At 43.8% G+C, this 20,040-nt stretch overlaps 1 protein-coding gene across 1 annotated transcript in view; it reads right to left on the reverse strand.

Moving 5' to 3' along the window:
• Positions 1-20,040, reverse strand: part of LOC122555183 (immunoglobulin superfamily member 3-like) — a 244,144-nt gene that overhangs the window by 148,164 nt on the left and 75,940 nt on the right. The window contains exon 2 of the mRNA XM_043700921.2: positions 6,489-6,866. Within this exon, the coding sequence (XP_043556856.2) occupies positions 6,489-6,866 (378 nt within the window). The remainder of the gene's footprint in view (positions 1-6,488; positions 6,867-20,040) is intronic.

Here is a 20,040-nt window from a genome sequence, read left to right on the forward strand (position 1 = left end):
TTTTGGAAAACATCTCAATTACACAATGGAGTACATTTCAGAACATTGGAGGGGATGAAAAAAACACATAAAATTGCACCAGTTTTGAGAAATGATTTTGCTCCCCCTCTATTTTCCCTTCCAACCTATTTGCATGTCAAATGTATTCTCTGCTATGAAACTGCAATCAAGCAGTGATTGGAACATTTCATTTGAAAAAAACAAATTGCTTTGAAATATGTTCTTTGATGTATTTAGTCAAATAGGCAGACAATTATTGTTAAAATAAACGGTAAACATTTTTTTTATCAACATGACTAGCCTGTCAACTGCAAGAAAGTGTCTTTTAAATAACAGAAAATAATTTTACAACACTGTACAGAACCAATGGCAAAATATATTATCCTTGCATCCAAAACAACCAATTTCACTTCAATAGCATCTTCAAAAACCAGCAAATGGCCACATTAGCAGTAGCTTCCAATTGTGATTATTCAATCTGGGAACAGGGCCAGTTCTAACATTTTTTAAACTAGATTTGATTAGAGCTGGATTGAATTTGCAGAGAAATGTCTACAACCTTTTAGTTTGATTTCAACTTCTGCACTTGCTTACTGATATTGGGTGAACTTATTCGAAAGCAGCACAACCTGGGAGAACCTCCTGACTCTTTTGGTGATGCACCTTCCCGAGGTGAGCAATTTCAAACAAAAGCACATTGAGGTATCTGTGAGGTGATGAACCAAACGAAAGCAAGAGCCTGTGGCACTCTTCATGTTGATTGGGAATGCCTAGTGTTAGCAGTTGTGAGCATGTGAGGGAGGGCAGCAGGAATCTCCTCCTTGTTGGAAGCATTCAACTAGTATCATTTATATCATAGCATGGCATGGCATGCAAAGTTGGGACTGCATCTGGCACCAATGGAAACACAGTACTAATGTGATTTCTGGTGCATCTACAGTCAGAAATGATCCTGTTGCAAGACAAATGGAAGAAAACCCACATTTAGCAGAAACAACACAATAGCAATAATTTCTAAATAGCACATGTACATTGTAATACGTTACTTCCCCAAAACAAGCAGCATATATACATTCATGAGTTAAAATGACAATTAGCAATGGTCCAAACATAACACTGCAGTGATCAGCCTTGAAGCAGATCCAAAACTCTTTAACCCTTTTCTGCAGTAGGTTTTCAGTCAGCTCTCAATCCACCATATTACTTCTGTGAACAAAGGGACTGAAGCAGGCCATTCATCTGGTGGAGCCTGCCCTACCATTTAATACAATCATAACTGATTAAAGACTTCAATACCACCCACTCCTAATGCCATTGGTAATAAATCAATTATATCAATTTTAGATCAGAAACTATTATGGAAACTACTCTAAGAGAACAGGTAAGGCTGAGGACCTGTACTTTATTAACTGACAATATGCATGGATTTACAAAGTGAACATTCTCCTTAACAAATGTTTTTGACAAGTTTTGAGATATTATAATTAAACCAAAGCAATTCATGATCTTATGTTATAGCATACATATAACATGTCTTTGACAAAGTCTGTTTGAAAAATACAAATTAAAATAAACTCTGTAAATATTTATGCGAGAATCCAAGGGTAGGTGTTGTGACTAGAACCAGATAGACCTCATTAACTATGAAGTTCTTGATTGGGGTTGTCAACCTGGGCCAAACAGGAAAGCCTTGGCTGACCAATATAACCAGGAGATTAGGATCTACTCAGTTGCGGATTGACTCTGAGTTGGCTGGCCACAGCCAGTTTACTGCACGCTCATAAATAAAGGGTGACTTGGTGATGGGATACTGACGTCTGTACAGTTATTTGAGTTGGTACGGAACCAGATAACAAAAAGGAAGTCGAGTTCTGAGGAAGGATCACTGGACCTAAAACATTTATTCTGATTTCTCTCCACAGATGCTGCCAACCCTGCCGAGCTTTTCAAATTGTATTACTGCATCCACAGTTCTTTTGGCTTTTATTAAACAAAAAGGAAATGTTAGTTGTGAATTTTGCAACATGGTCTATTGCATCCAAATATGCTTGCAAAAAGCATTCAGCAGGGTACACCGTTTGAGGCTGGACTAAAATGCTGAAGCTGGCAAAAGTGAAGACTGCAGAGTGTGGTGCTGGAAAAGAACAGCAGGTCAGGCAGTGTCTGAGGAGAAGGAGAGTCGATGTTTCGGGCAAAAACCCTTAATTGGGAAGTTACTACATGCCTGATGAAGGGCTTTTGCACGAAACGTTGGTTCTCCTGCTCCTCGGATACTTCCTGACCTGCTGTGCTTTTCCAGCACCACTCTCTCGACTAAAATGTTGAAGCCTCAGCTATCACTAATGACCGACTGCAGCGGATTGAGAACTGGGAGAACTCCTGCTACAGAAACAGGTTAGATCATTTTGGATCTGTTTGGAGACTGATCATTGGAATGCTGCATTAGGACCATTGCTAATTATCATTTTAACTAATTGGGCTAGGCTAAATCTAGGCCTGGGAGAATGATCTACAAGTTTGGAGATGATGGTAAGATTTGTGCAATAGTCAAGGCTGTAAACAATCCTTGCAAATGGATCTGGATGAACAATGAATTGGGCTCTTGACTGGCGATTGATGTTTAAATTTAAAAATGTAAAGTTATTCCCATGGGAAATACTGGATAAGTATTAATGTGTGAATGTTGAATATATTCAGGTGACAGTACTAAAGCTGGTGAAGAAAGCGTTTGGGCAATCCAGTGCATAATTTGCTTTGGCTTCTTGACAAAAGACCTGAAGAAAGTGCAATGGAGTGAATACAGCACTAAAATGCACTTATAGGACAGTATACTAGCATCCTTATGTCAGGCCTATGTTAAGATAGTAATTTCGGTACCTCCCCACCCCTCACCAAGGTGGATAATATTAAGATTTTAAGAAGGTTATAAAGGACTGTCACAAGAGTAATTCCCAGGTTGAAGCATCTAAGTTACGGTTCAAAAAACGTGGGTTCCTCTATAATTGGGAAGATGGTGACTTCGGAGCTGATTGAAGTCTAGAATCTGTACTGTGTGGTAACAGGCCCACACCCTCCAAAGAGTACCCCACCCTCTACTTTTACCCCTAACCTACACATCACTGAGGCCAAATCACCTAAGTTGCTCGTCTTTGGATTGTGAGAGGAAACCAGAGCACCCAGAGGAAGTCCACGCAGACAAAGGGGGAATGTGCAAACTCCACACAGACAGTCACCTGACTGAGACTCATTCCAACCTGAGGCTGGAATCAAACCCAGGTCTCTGGTGCTGTGAGGTAGCAGTGCTAACCACTGAGCCACCATGCCACTTTACTTGAAATGAAGGAACTAGACAATGCTTTCATTGACCGAATGCTTCAAATAGTAAGGTTAGCAAGGACAACAGCCACAATTTCAAGTTATGAAAGGTGAAAACTAGGTTAGATGTCAGAAGATACTTCCTTCATCAGAATAATGTCTGTAACAGACTGATAGCTCATGTAGTGAATGCTGATGCACTCACTTCAAGTGCGATCTTTGTCAGTTTTTGATTGGGTGGGATAAAACAAGCTGTCATATTCTGGACTAGTTTTGATCGTCTCAAAGTGTGGGGGGGTGCAATGTCTATTCACAGTCAGGGTAATTGGAAAAGGTATTTCTACATTTTTAAGATGACGGTTTTTTTTATTTTTTATATCTGGTTCCTGTGCCTCTTCCAGGAGATGACATGACTCTTGGATGAACTGAGGAGTGTATACATTGTGATGCACAAGGCACCGGAACTACATGCTGAAAATGTGTTGCTGGAAAAGCGCAGCAGGTCAGGCAGCATCCAAGGAACAGGAGAATCGACGTTTCGGGCATAAGCCCTTCTTCAGGAATGAGGAAAGTGTGTCCAGCAGGCTAAGATAAAACATAGGGAGGAGGGACTTGGGGGAGGGGTGTTGGAATAGCGATAGGTGGAGGGAGGTCAAGGTGAAGGTGATAGGTCAGACTAGGGTGGGGGCGGAGAGGTCAGGAAGAAGATTGCAGGTTAGGAAGGCGGTGTTGAGTTCGAGGGATTTGACTGAGACAAGGTGGGGGGAGGGGAAATGAGGAAACTGGAGAAATCTGAGTTCATCCCTTGTGGTTGGAGGGTTCCCAGGCAGAAGATGAGGCACTCTTCCTCCAACCGTCGTGTTGCCATGGTCTGGCGATGGAGGAGTCCAAGGACCTGCATGTCCTTGGTGGAGTGGGAGGGGGAGTTAAAGTGTTGGGCTATGGGGTGGTTGGGTTGGTTGGTCCGGGTGTCCCAGAGGTGTTCTCTGAAACGTTCCGCAAGTAGGCGGCCTGTCTCCCCAATATAGAGGAGGCCACATCGGGTGCAGCGGATGCAATAGATGATGTGTGTGGAGGTGCAGGTGAATTTGTGGCGGATATGGAAGTGTCCCTTGGGGTCTTTGAGGGAAGTAAGGGGGGAGGTGTGGGCGCAAGTTTTGCATTTTTTGCGGTTGCAGGGGAAGATGCCGGGAGTGGAGGTTGGGTTGGTGGGGTGTGTGGACCTGACGAGGGAGTCATGGAGGGAGTGGTCTTTTCGGAACGCTGATAGGGGAGGGGAGAGAAATATATCCCTGGTGGTGGGGTCCGTTTGGAGGTGGCGGAAATGACGGCGGATGATACGTTGTACATGGAGGTTGGTGGGGTGGTAGGTGAGGACCAGTGGGGTTCTGTCCTGGTGGCGGTTGGAGGGGCAGGGCTCAAGGGCGGAGGAGCGGGAAGTGGAAGAGATGCGGTGGAGGGCATTGTCGACTGGCGGGAAATTGCGGTCCTTGAAGAAGGAGGCCATTTGGGTTGTATGGTTTTGGAACTGGTCCTCCTGGGAGCAGATGTGGCGGAGACGAAGGAATTGGGAATATGGGATGCCGGAACTACATGGATGGGAAGGTTTGGATGACCTTGACAGGTCCATCATTTCTTGAATTGTGGCAAACATCTTACTGACTCCGATAACAGTTAGCAACTCAAAGCACTCACTTGAAACAAAAATTAGGATTCTTTAAAAATCAGTGTACTATGCTAGTTTAACGATCTAAAATAAGGAATTCAAATGTCAATGGGAAAAGATTTGCTCTGCATCTACCATCCAGAATTAGTAACCTTGTTTTAGTGTGTGTAAATGGAGGAGATGGAATACTAAAACTGAGATTAAGTCTGTTTGCACTAATCTTGCAAGTGTGCATAGTCCTGGGCATCCAATATCTAGAATATAGAACATACAACATCTCTTTCTTATTCATAAAGAGTTGTTGTAATCTCAAGCCACGAAGTCCCACTACACTTGGTTCTCCTTCTGGTTTAACTGGGCCAATTGAAACTGCAAAGGCACTTATAGCTACTTAGCAAGTATGTTGGTATTTTAGGCAAGCCTGATCCAGGTCAGACACAATAGGCCAAATGGCCTCCTCCTGCGCTTCAAGGCTTTTCATGTTTCTAAGACTAAACTTCCACCCTCAATGGAATTTTAAGACCTCGAAGGACAAACAGAAGCAAACTATCCAAATGTGTGAGGCATCGAGCACTCAACCTGAAAGGAAACCAATGGTGTAGAATGCGAATGGATATTAATTCTGGGTTGAATGAGTTTAACATAATTCACATCAAATGAAATTCTTTGCTACTAGTGTACAAATGGAGATTTTTAAGCATGTATCTATGTGATAGTGAAAGGAAGGTTTTCAAATATTTCATTTTCTTTACTGCAAGCAGTGGCATCTTTTTTACATACCAACATGTTTTTCACATTAGAGACACCTTTTCCCAGAAAATGGTCCCAGAAAAAGCACATTATTCAGAACCTTGGCACGCAAAATATTACTGTAACCAACTGGTCTGAATAATGTATTGCACCTGGGACCAATTTTAAAGAGAGCCTTGTCTATAGTTTGTATTTTAGTGAAGATTGAATGCAGGAGTAAACAAACAGAAACCTACTTTAATAATAAGATAAAGATCCACAAATGCAATATTAGAAAATCGATTTTCTATTTGGGGTCCAGAGTCCCAGTGTTGCACAGCACGGAAACAGACCCTTCTGTCCGACTCGCTCATGCCAGCCAGATACCCCAAACCATTTGTCAGCATTTGGCCTGTATCCCTCTAAACCCTTCCGATTCATGTACGCATCCAGATGTCTTTTAAATGAGTAATTGTACCAACCTCCACACTTCCTCTGGCAGCTCATTCCATACAAAAACCACCCTCTGAGTGAAAAAGTTGGTTGAACAGACATGAAACTTAATTTGACCAAGTACAATTTTAAAACTACATTCAATATAATAAACATGTACAGCTTTATGTTGCTGCAACACCTGTGAAATAATTATCCCCTGACAATGTTACTAAAAATTTGTTGCTTCTTCAAAGGGAATGCTGCACATTTAATGTTGCCTTGTTATGTCCTGCTACATGCCACAGTAACATAACCAATCAGTGCAAAGCCAGGGATCACTTACCTGTCAGATTCCCCTTAGCATTGTAGGATCCCCAGTAGGTTGCTTCTGTATTAGGAGTGTGACATTCATATTCCCCTGTATCTCGTAGTTGTAGGTTGGTAATGTGTAACAGTGCTGAGTCTCCATCAATTCTCTCAACATAGACCTCATTATTCTGGACTCTCTCTGCATACACAGCATAGGGGTAGCCAGGATCGTTCGTGCTGACTATCTGGATTTGCCTTGCAGGTGCAGAAGGCAGATAGATGGACCACTCAAAGTTCTGCTGTGTGGAACCCGCATATCCGGATACATTACACCAAATGGTTACGTGGTATCCTTCTGCTCTGATCAATGGGCCTTCCTGTACCTGGACATGTCTTTGAGCAGCACACATGCCTGCAAAGGAGAATTGATAGATGTAAATAGACAATTTTTCAGAAGCAATCCACACGTGCAAAGCACTTAAGTCCAAATTTTGCTTGCCTCCTTTTTTCCCACCACTTATGTCTCCCCATTTTCTCTTAGAGTCATAGAGTCAAACAGCATGGAAACAGGCCCTTTGGTCCAACCAGTCCATGCCAACCATAATCCCAAACTAAAGTAATCCCACCTGTCGGCACTTGGTTCATACCCCTCCAAATATTTATTATTCATGTACTTATCTAAATGTCTTTTAAATGTTGTAACTGTATCCACATCCACCATTCCCTCTAAGTTCAGTCCACACATGAACCACTCTGGATAAAAAAAGAGTTGCTCCTCATGTCTTTTTTAGATCTTTCTCCTCTCACTTAAAAAAATATGCTCCCAGTCTTGAAATCCCCAACCCTAGGGAGAAGACATCTGCCATTCATTTTATCTATACCCCTCGTGATTTTATAAATCTTTACAGGCAACTCTGTGTGGAGTTTGCACATTCTCCCCGTGTCTGCGTGGGTTTCCTCCGGGTGCTCCGGTTTCCTCCCGCAATCCAAAAATGTGCAGGTTAGGTGAATTGGCCATGCTAGATTGTTCGTAGTGTTAGGTGAAGGGGTAAATGTAGGGGAATGGTCTGGGTGGGTTGCACTTCGGCAGGTCGGTGAGGACTTGTTGGGCTGAAGGGCCTGATCCACATTGTAAGTAATCTAAAAAAGAAATCACCCCTCAACCTTCTATGCTCCAGTGAAAAACTTCCCAGCCTATCCTTATAACTCAAACCTTCCATGTTGTGGTCCTGTTCGCCGAGCTGGAACTTTTTGTTGCAAACGTTTCGTCCCCTGTCTAGGTGACATCCTCAGTGCTTGGGAGCCTCCTGTGAAGTCCTTCTGTGGTATTTCCTCCGGCATTTATAGTGGCCTGTCCCTGCCGCTTCCGGTTGTCAGTTTCAACTGTGTGGCCGGTATATTGGGTCCAGGTCGATGTGTTTGTTGATGGAGTTGTGGATGAGTGCCATGCTTCTAGGAATTCCCTGGCTGTTCTTTGTTTGGCTTACCCTATAATGGTAGTGTTGTCCCAGTCGAATTCATGTTGCTTGTCGTCTGCGTGTGTGGCTACTAAGGATAGCTGGTCGTGTCGTTTCGTGGCTAGTTGATGTTCATGGATGTGGATCGTTAGCTGTCTTCCTGTTTGTCCTATATAGTGTTTTGTGCAGTCCTTGCATGGGATTTTGTACACTACATTAGTTTTGCTCATGCTGCGTATCGGGTCCTTCGTTCTGGTGAGTTGTTGTCTGAGAGTGGCTGTTGGTTTGTGTGCTGTTATAAGTCCTAGTGGTCGCAGTAGTCTAGCTGTCAGTTCTGAAATGCTCCTGATGTATGGTAGTGTGGCTAGTCTGTTGGGTTGTGGCATGTCCTCGTTCCGTTGTCAACGGACTAGCCACACTACCATACATCAGGAGCATTTCAGAACTGACAGCCAGACTACTGTGACCACTAGGACTTATAACAGCACACAAACCAACAGCCACCCTCAGACAACAACTCACCAGAACGAAGGACCGATACCCAGCATGAGCAAAACTAATGTAGTGTACAAAATCCCATGCAAGGACTGCACAAAACACTGTATAGGACAAACAGGAAGACAGCTAACAATCCGCATCCATGAACATCAACTAGCCATGAAACGACATGACCAGCTATCCTTAGTAGCCACACACGCAGACGACAAGCAACATAAATTCGACTGGGACAACACTACCATTATAGGGCAAGCCAAACAAAGAACAGCCAGGGAATTCCTAGGAGCATGGCACTCATCCACAAACTCCATCAACAAACACATCGACCTGGACCCAATATACCGGCCACTACAGTGGACAGCTGAAACTGACAACCGGAAGCGGCAGAGACAGGCCACTATAAATGCCGGAGGAAACACCACAGAAGCACTTCACAGGAGGCTCCCAAGCACTGAGGATGTCACCTAGACAGGGGACGAAACGTTTGCAACAAAAATTTCCAGCTCGGCGAACAGAACCACAACAAGGAGCATCCGAGCTACAAATCTTCTCCCAAACTTTCAAACCTTCCATTCCCGGCAACATCCTGGTAAATATTTTCGGAACCCTCTCCAGCTTAATAATATCCTTCCTATGAAAGGGCGACCAGAACTGGACACAGTATTCCAGAAGAAGCCTCATTGATATCCTGTACAGTCTCAACATGACGGCCCAACTCCTATACTCAAAGGTATGAGCACTGAGGGCAAGAGTGCCAAACATCTTCTTAACCACCCTGTCTACATGAGATGCAAACTTCAAAATATTATGTACCTGAATCTCTAGGTATTCTACAACACTACTCAAGGCCCAACCTTTAATTGTATAAGTCCTGTTTTGTTTATTTTTACAAAAATGGGATACCTCACATTTATCCAAATTAAATTCCATCTGCTACTCTTCAGCCCATTGATCCAATTGATCAAGATCCCTTTTAAATCTTAGATAACCTTCTTCCCCATCTGCAAACCTATTAACTATGGCTTCTAAATCATTTTGCAAATGTTGGCATTTTCCCCACAGTGAAGATATTCTGCGTGAGAATTCTTGGTGCACTCAGGGAACATTACAAGCTCCAAGTACACGAAGAAGATGCACAAGAGGAGAAGACACCCAATACAGCTGGAGTTGGGAGGAGTTCCTTCTCCATTACCATTTGTACAGGAGGGGAAATTAATGGAAATGTTTTTCTATCCCTTCTGTAGTGGCCTCCAGTATTGTTGTCCAGCAAGAGATCTTTATATGCTGCATGTCCCAACTACTTTCTCGCACATTTTATAGAATGATCTTAGATCAGTTGTATGATACTGCTTTGCATATTTAAACTGATCCACCACTATGGATGCTTAGAAGCAGTGAAGAGTACTATGGTAGTAGTAACACAGGTAGCGCATATTAGAAGTAGGTCCTCACACACATGTACTAACAAAAACTACACAAGTTTTTTGTATAAAATAGGAAAAAGCAGAGCATCCACTTTTTTTTTCTTGAATGTGGCCCACACCAAATGCCAAGGCAACAGATCAGGTAGGCCATTTAAATTAGGTTTGACTCTTCTGATCTGCAAATTGAAAGAATCAGATCAGTGCTTTGATTTGCATCTTTAACATCTTTAAATATTCTTATAACAAATGAACAAAGTTCAAATCAAAAACTCAGCATACATGTTTTTAGCTAAATTTTATTACACAAGTCCAAGAATTTCTACTATATAAGTTAGTTTTCTTTTGCAATTTCAGATGTTGATGGAAGTGAGTGAAGAATTTGTCCCTATTCTGATAGCAAATGTTTGGCTTGCAGCTGAAGAGATGATACCATTTTTAGATTTTTTAAATATTTCATGCTCCAGTGCTGAAGGACAGTAAGAAAAGCAGAAGTAATATGATTATCATTAATTATATTTTGGTCTGTCTTTCATTATAAGCCAGAGCATAAATGGTCAGAACCAGTTGAAGATCATTGTAATACATATGTATTGTAAACTAAATAAAGGGTTTATGCTCCAGTTAGACATCCCTTAATTTTAGTTTTGTTTTAATTTAGTTTAGTTTTATTTTACAAAATCATAGAAACTTCCAACAAAAGACTATGAAAATTTCCACCTGTGCTAGCTGTCTCCTTTAATCGAAATACCCAGCCTGGGACCTTCAACCTCACCCAGGACAGCATATAGTTAACTGAAATGAACATGTTGGTGCAAATCTAATGATGATGTTACTACAAAAGCTGATGCTTGCCTTATTGGAGGTCCACCTGTAAACATAAATTAAAATTTATGTTTTCGTGCATTGAAGTTCTGTCAGAAATTTCCCAATCATTAGCCATAACTTTAATAAAAATGCATGGAAAGCCGAGAGAAACAGCATGAATTCATCCCCCTCCCCACCTCAAACACAGAAATGCAGCCACAGTATTCCTCCATCATCATTCTTCACAGATTAACTGTTACCTCAATGCAATTGCCAGTGAACTCCAATTCATAGCACACAGCTACACGGTTTGCAGATGTACACAGATTTCTTTTAAAAAATACAACAGGTTTCTCATACTGCTGTACATTAAGGGTTTCAGTAGTGCATAGCTTTCTCCCTGACGTAAATATTACTTGAATTTGACATCAGATTCTCTCTTCCAACAGTTGACATAAAAATAGCAAGGAATGTTTTTTCCTCCTCTGGCCAATGTTCTCATCTCTGTTCTCCTGAAGGTGCTCACCTTACTATTAAAGAGCAGTCCAATGGCTGTGTGGAACCCTTGAGCAAGTGATTGTTAGTCTGTGAGCCTTCGCTGTGAATAATGATGCTTGACTGGTTAACATTGCAGCCAAATTTGATGCTGTACAAATTAGTCCATGTAAATTTGTTACGATCAGATGAAAAACGGATGAATATCGATTCCCCTCTTTTTAACCCCTCTCTTAGTCGGGTTGCAATAAATACTTTTATTTCTCGTTAGCATGTACTTATATCACACCTCAATTAGCACTTGGTTAAGTAGATCAAAATGGAGGAGTTAAAAATCACAATACCAGGTTGTAGTCCAACTGGTTTAATTGGAGCACCGCTCCTTCATCAGGTGGTTGTAGAGTACACAATTGTAAGACACAGAATTTAGAGCAAAAGTTTACAGTGATGATGTAACTGAAATTACACATTGAAAAATACCTTGATTGTTGAGTCTTTCATATGTTCGAATATCATGATAGTTTCACTTCTTTCATGTGTAAATCTCAAAACTTTTTAAAAAAATTTGCATTCTCAGGTTAACTGTAACAATTGATGTTAGCTAGACAATATGTTGAAGGTGTTAGTCCCCTGTATTCTCTGTCTGTGCCATAATGTTTAGACTGATTCTAATCTAAAAAGTGAGATAACAGAGCCTTACATGAATTGATGCAGTTTTTGAGCAAAGTACAATGTAACTCTGTAAGTACAAATTCACCCCACAAACATATATGTATACGTGTGTGTGTGTGTGTGTGTGTGGGCCTTTGTGTGTGTGTGTGTGTGTGTGTATTAGTCTGTCTGGGTTGGGGCTGTCACGGTGGACGCTGCAAGATGTGTCAGAGTGTGGACATGGATACCACCATTACACATGGGGACACCTCCCACCATGTATGTGGCAGATACTCATGTGACTCAGCCAAAGTTGTCTACCTGATACGTTGCAGGCAAGGATTCCCTGAGGCATGGTACATTGAGGAAACCGAGCAAAGGCTACGGCAACAGGTAAATGGGCACTGCACAACAATCAGCAGACAGGAGTATTCCCTCTCAGTTGGGGAACACTTCAGCGATCCAGGACATTCGACCTCAGACCTTCAGGTGACCATCCTCCAAGGCGGACTTCAGGACAGGTAGCAGCGAAAAGTGGCCGAGCAGAGGCTGATAGCTAAGTTCTGTACCCATAGGGAGGTGCTCAACTGGGGCCTTGGGTCCGTGTCACACTACAGGTGACCACCATTGCACTATACACTCCTACACACACAAACACAGGCACTCCTATACACACACGTACACAAGTATGTACACACACACACACACACACACACACACACACACACACACACACACACACACACACACACACACACACACACACACACACACACACACACACCCTCAGACTTAAGACACTCTACACTCAAATACACACACATATACACACACTCTCTCACACTCATGACCCCCCAACCCAGACAGACACACACACACACATGTTTGTGGGGCGAATTTGTACTTGCAGAGTTACATTGTAGTTTGCTCAAAAACTGCATCAATTCATGTAAGACTCTGTTATCTCCTGTTTTAGATTAGAATCAGTCTAAACATTATGGCACAGACAGGGAACACAGGGGGCTAACACCTTCAATATATTGTCTAGCTAAGACCAATTGTTACAGTTAACCTGAGAATGCAACTTTTTAAAAAAAGTTTTGTGATTTACACATGAAAGAAGTGAAATTATTATGGTATTCGAACAGATGAAAGACTCAACAAACATCAAGGTATTTTTCAATGTATAATTTCAGTTACATCACACTGTAAACTTTTGCTATAAATTCTGTGCCTTACAACTGTGTCCTCTACAACCACCAGATGAAGGAGCGGCGCTCCGAAAGCTAGTGCTTCCAATTAAACCGGTTGGGCTATAACCTGGTGTTGTGTGATTTTTAACTTTGTACACCCCAGTCCAACACCAGCATCTCCAAACATGGAGGAGCCAATTCTAAGATTTACTTGAATACAATAAAATGGAATTTCATCACTTACTACAGGGAGTGAGTTTTCAATGAATAATGGTTGTCTCTTCAGTGCTGTCTTTTGACGTCAATGAAAGAGACAAGCAGAGTGCCTTCACAATCCTCCTTACAAATCCATTTCTCAGAAGCAGCTGTTGATAAAGGTCAATTTGTATATTCCCAAGTCTGCTTATTTGTTTTTCCAGACTGGCTAACTGGCAACAAGTCTTTCATTGCCCATTATGTGAAATGATCAGACATATGTACATTAAACAGGAGACACAGATCTAAGTTTTTTGATGCCTCACTGAGCAATAGTGCCTCTTGATATAAATGTTCATTGTGATTTAGCAAGTTTTGTGTATTTCAAATGAATTTGAATTAATCTGGGGTCAGATGATCACACAAACATTTTAGGTCAGTATTTGTCCTTCTTAATATAATTTTTAACCCAGGGTAGATCTCCAGTTTCACAATGAAATGGCAGAGATTGAATATTGATAATCAATTTTCCACGCATCCTGAGGCATGTACTTGCAATTTACAGCAAGGGTCACTGGAAAGGTAAAAGTAAAGTTGCCATAGTCAGAGAGGACCATTGTGTTGCTCTTTCATTATAGTGATTGTAACAAGATCAATTCCTCATGCATCACACCTGCCCCTCACATCATCGCTGATGCCACATGCTCAGTGACTTCCGCCCCCCCCCCCACTGCCGTGTCTGCCACCACTTCTGCCCCCACCAACGCCACTCACCTGCATTCTGCTGACACGCCCCCCACAGACCCCACTGTCACTATCCCCACCCCCCAGAACCCCGAGGGGAACACTACCCCTGCTCATGACTCCACCCCCATTCCCCCCACCATCGCACCCACTCCAGTTACAGGTTCCGCCCCCACTCCCAGCTCCACATCCACACCAGATCCCAGCTCCCAGCCCTGCCGAGTTTTCATCATCCCTCCAGACCTTCCCCTCACTGAGGACGAACGATCAGTCCTCAGCAAAGGACTCACCTTCATCCCCCTCCGTCCATGCATCAATGAATTTAATACACGCCATAACGTCGAACACTTCTTCCTTCGCCTCCGCCTCCGAGCTTACTTTCATAATCAGGATTCCCGTCCACCTTCCGAGGACCCCTTCGCCCACCTCCAACACACTGCATCCACCTGGACACCCCGCGCTGGCCTATTACCTGCCCTCGACCTCTTCATTTCCAACTGCCGCCAGGACATTAACCGCCTCAACCTGTTGACCCCCCTCCCCCACTCCAACCTCTCACCCTCACAACGGGCAGCCCTCCAATCCCAACTTCACCATCAAGCCAGCGGATAAAGGGGGCACAGTGGTAGTCTGGCGCACTGACCTCTACACCGCTGAAGCCAAACGCCAACTCGAGGACACCTGTTCCTACCGCCCCCTCGACCATGACCCCACCCCCCCCATCACCAAACCATCATCTCCCAGATCATACAGAACCTCATCACCTCAGGAGATCTCCCACCCACAGCTTCCAACCTCATAGACCGGGAACCCCGCACTGCCCGGTTCTACCTCCTTCCCAAGATCCACAAGCCTGACCACCCTGGCCGACCCATTGTCTCAGCATGCTCCTGCCCCATTGAACTCATCTCTACCTACCTCGACACTGTCCTATCCCCCCTAGTCCAGGAACTCCCCACATACGTTCGAGACACCACCCATGCCCTCCACCTCCTCCAAGACTTCCGTTTCCCCGCCCCTAACGCCTCATCTTCACCATTGATATCCAATCCCTCTACACCTTCATCCGCCATGACCAGGGCCTCCAAACCCTCAGTTTTTTCCTCTCCAGACGTCCCCAACAGTATCCTTCCACCGACACTCTCATTCGTTTGGCCAAACTGGTCCTCACCCTTAACAATTTCTTCTTCGAATCCTCCCACTTCTTCCAGACCAAAGGGGTAGCCATGGGCACTCGTATGGGCCCCAGCTATGCCTGTCTCTTTGTTGGCTACGTAGAACAGTTGATCTTCCGTAATTACACCGGCACCACTCCCCACCTCTTCCTCCGCTTCATTGATGACTGCATTGGCGCCACCTCATGCTCCCGGGAGGAGGTTGAGCAATTCATCAACTTCACCAACACATTCTCACCCTGACCTTAAATTTACCTGGACCATCTCTGACACCTCCCTCCCCTTCCTGGACCTCTCCATCTCCATTAATGACGACCGACTTGACACTGACATTTTTTACGAACCCACCGACTCCCACAGCTACCTGGATTACACCTCTTCCCACCCTGCCTCTTGCAAAAATGCCATCCCGTATTCCCAATTCCTCCGCCGGATCTGCTCCCAGGAGGACCAGTTCCACCACAGAACACACCAGATGGCCTCCCTCTTTAGAGACCGCAATTTCCCTTCCCATGTGGTTAAAGATGCCCTCCAACGCATCTCGTACACATCCCGCACCTCCACCCTCAGACCCCACCCCTCTAACCGTAACAAGGACAGAACCCCCCTGGTGCTCACCTTCCACTTTACCAACCTTCGCATAAACCAAATCATCTGCTGACATTTCCGCCACCTCCAAAAAGACCCCATCACAAAGGATATATTTCCCGCCCCACCCCTTTCCGCCTTCCACAAAGACCGTTCCCTCCGTGACTACTTGGTCAGGTCCACGTCCCCCTACAACCCACCCTCCCATCCTGGCACCTTCCCCTGCCACCGCAGGAACAGTAAAACCTGCACCCACACCTCCTCCCTCACCTCTATCCAAGGCCCTAAAGGAGCCTTCCATATCCAAAGTTTTACCTGCACATCCACTAATATCATTTATTGTATCCGTTGCTCCCGATGCAGTCTCCTCTACATTGGGGAGACTGGGCGCCTCCTAGCAGAGCGTTTTAGGGAACATCTCTGGGACACCCGCACCAATCAACCACACCGACCTTTGGCCCAATATTTCAATTCCCCCCTCCCACTCTGCCGAGGACATGGAGATCCTGGGTCTCCTTCATCGCCGCTCCCTCACCACCAGATGCCTGGAGGAAGAACGCCTCATCTTCCGCCTCGGAACACCTCAACCCCAGGGCATCAATGTGGACTTCAACAGCTTCCTCATTTCCCCTTCCCCCACCTCACCCTAGTTCCAAACTTCCAGCTCAGCACTGTCCCCATGACTTATCCGGACTTGTCCTACCTGCCTATCTCCTTTTCCATCTATCCACTCCACCCTCTCCTCCCTGACCTATCCCCCGCCCCCTCCCCCTCCCCCCTCCGACTCACCTATTGTACTCTATGCTACTTTCTCCCCACCCCCACCCTCCTCTAGCTTATCTCTCCACACTTCAGGCTCACTGCCTTTTTCCTGATGAAGGGCTTTTGCCCGAAACGTCGATTTCGCTGCTCCTGAACTGCTGTGCTCTTCCAGCACCACTAATCCAGAATTGTAACAAGATCAGCCAGCTACACTCCGGAGAATAGGAGTACTCTGACAGGGGCTGTTAATCTGGTTCAATCAGGGAGTCCAGCCTGACATAAAAGGTTGAATATCAGAGATATTGAGCCCTGCATACCTGATTTAATGAGTGGCAGTGCCATTGTCAAAGGCCATGCATTTGTCAAGGGTGATTGGTATTGGGATGACACATTCAAAGAGTTATTTCAGCCTGGTAGTAGTTTATGCTGAGGGTCATCACATGACAAACAAGGGGCGAGGACGAGAAGGTAGGATCTTTATGGTAACATCAACTAGTGCAGGAATTGAACCTGCACTGTCAGCATCATTCTACATTGCAGATCAGCCATCCTATCTAAGTAAATGCCCCCCAACCCACTGGATAAACAATACCTAATAAAGATACAAAACAAAGATAAGGCCAGTTGTGGTACAACAACCTAAACTGAACTATGCCATTGTGCCTTAACTGGTTGAATTCTAGCTACAACTGTTTTTTGATGGCAATGATACGTCATTCAGTACTGCATTTCGAAACGTAACTTGAAGCCAGAGTCGGGTCTCAGTAGACTGAGATCCTGCAGAAGGAAGTTGCAATCCATTTCACATCTGGGACACTTAGGCCTTTACTGTTAATTTACACTGTAGTCACTTAAAGCCAGTGTGAAACCATGTGGTATAAATACATCATAATTTAATTTGGAGGTGAAAATTAGTCTGCTCTTCATCAAACCCACTGAGCAATCATAGCAGCTTTGTTGAGAAATGTATGATTGCAACAGAAAGCTGACATTGCCCATTTTTTTCTGTTTCAATCAATTTCATAACTGAAAACTTCCAAGTAACAAGGCATAAGCAGACAGCAATTAAAGCCCGATTTCACAAATTGTACTTGTGTGTGAGAAAGAAATGAATCTATGAACTAGACTGTAATTGTCAAAGTGACACAGCTCACCACATGGAGTGAGAGGACACAAATATTAAAAGATAACTTTATTCATGCTAAATATTATAATTTGAACTCATACTGCAAATCTGGAGAGTGAGAGGAATTAAAAGGAGAATCTGTAGTTTCAACTGGGCTCTCCTTTTAAACATAATTGAAATTCCGATTGTTCACAACACACAAAAAAGTCATTAGTTCTTTGTGGATAATGTGAGAGGTGTAGCGACACCAAAGAAAATGAAAAGTGAAAAAAAATTATGAAAAATAAGTTGAAACCCAAAATTAGAACCTGAATTACCAATGGTTTGAAATATTGTCAGTCAGAGAGTCGGGATGATCCTAAGCACAGTATGGGGGCTGAACTGATATGGGAGGAAGAACTAGTGTGATAATAATGTGGACCAGTAATCCAGAGGCTCAGGCTAATACTTCAGCAACAGGGGTTCAATTCCCACTTGGTAGCTGGTGGAACTTACACAAACTTAAATCTCAAGTTCAATGACCAGTAATGGTGGCTATTGTTAACTGTGATAAAAATCCATCTGGTACACCAATGCTTTAGGGCAGGAAATCTGCCATCCTTACCTAGTATGGTCTACATTCTGTGAGTCTGGACCCAGCGCAATGCTGCTGACCCTGCAATGGCCCAGCAAGTGACACCCAACTGCAGAGCTGAAACCGTAGTGATATACTGTTAGGAGTGAGTTGGACTGGGAATCATCAGTAACTCTAGTTCCTATGAAGTCTAAAGGAATCTAGTCAAACATGGGCAAATATATCTGCTTATTACCATGTAAGCTACCCATCCCCACCTCACAGTCTTTGAGGAGAGAAAGACCTGTCTTTGCCTTGAGGGTGTCTTCCATTGTGTTGTGTGACACTACTACTTTGGTCATTAGGATAAATCTCAAACAGATCTACCAACTCAAACTGGCATTTATGAGGTACTTTCGACCACCAGCAGCAAAGAATTATATTCAAGCACAATCTGCAATCTCATGGCCCAGCACATATCTCACTCTGCAAATCAAGGAACCAACTCTGGATCAACAAAGAGGTTAGTAGAGCATGCCAGTAACAGCACCAGAGATACTTAAACATGAGAGATCACCCTGTTTGGACAAACAGCTGAAAGAGCATGCGATAAAAACAGTTAAGTGATCTTATAACCAATGCATCAGTTCTAAACTCTGCAGTTCTGCCACATCTAGTCATGATTGGTGATGGACAATTAAACAACTTTTATAACACTGTGTTCAATACTGCTCTTCCTACTATAGGAAAGATGTGAAATTTGAAAGGGTTCAGAGAAGATTGACAAAGTTGTTGGTGGGATTAGATGGTTTGAGCTATAGGGAGAGGCTGAATAGGCTGGGGCTTTTTTTTTCCTGGAGCAACAGAGGCTGAGGGGTGACTGTATAGTGGTTTATAAAATCATGAGGGGTATGATAAGGTGAATACCCAAGGGTAGGGGAGTCCAAAACTACAGGGCTTGGAGCTTTATGAATCTATAATTAAAATTGGAGCAGGGTCCACAAATACCCTCATTGTTAATGATGAAGAGGCCCAACTCATCAGTGGAAAAGACGTAAGTGAGGACTGCAGATGCTGGAGATCAGAATCAAGATTAGAGTGGTGCTGGAAAAGCACAGCAGGTCAGGCAGCATCCAAGGAGCAGGAAAATCGATGTTTCAGGCAGGAGCCCTTCAACAGGAATGAGGCCTCATTCCTGATGAAGAGCGCCTGCCCAAAACGTCGATTTTCCTGCTCCTTGGATGCTGCCTGACCTGCTGTGCTTTTCCACACCACTGTAATCTTAACATCAGTGCAAAAGGCAATCCTGAAACATTTGCATCCACTTTCAGCCAAAGTGCTCATAGATGATCCATCCTGAGCTCCTCCAAAAGTCCCCAGTACCACAGATGCCAATGCTTAAACAATTCAGTTCTTGTGATATCAAGAAGCAGCTGAAGGTACTGGAAACTGCGGAGACTACAAATACTGACAACATTACAGCAATACTAAAAGCTGGTGATCCTCAACTTGCTGCAACCCGAGCCAGATTTTCCTGTACAGCTTCAACGCTGGCATCGACCCAAGAATGTGTAGACAAAAAAGTAGGACAAATCCAACCTGGCCATTTCCAGCCCCAACTACCTACTGTTTAAACCTGAAAGTACTCCCGATGCTATGAATCTCTTCTGGGGTAGACGTGACCTGTACAAAGGAGGACAGATTGTATCTGAATTGGAAGAGGACTCATATACTGGTAGGGAGATTTGCTTGAGAGGATTTAAACTAGTTAGGTGGGGGGTTGGAACCAGGGAGACAGTGAGGAAAGTGATTAGTTTGAGACTAGTACTGTTGAGAAAAGAAGCGAGTCAAACAGTCAGGGAAGGCAGGGACAAAGCAGAGAACATGGTAGGACAGATAAATTAACTGCATTTATTTCAAT

The sequence above is a fragment of the Chiloscyllium plagiosum genome, unplaced genomic scaffold (genome assembly GCF_037043375.1).
Source record: "Chiloscyllium plagiosum isolate Xiang-an unplaced genomic scaffold, Cpla_swu_hap1 HiC_scaffold_12, whole genome shotgun sequence".
Taxonomy (NCBI): Eukaryota; Metazoa; Chordata; class Chondrichthyes; order Orectolobiformes; family Hemiscylliidae; genus Chiloscyllium; species Chiloscyllium plagiosum.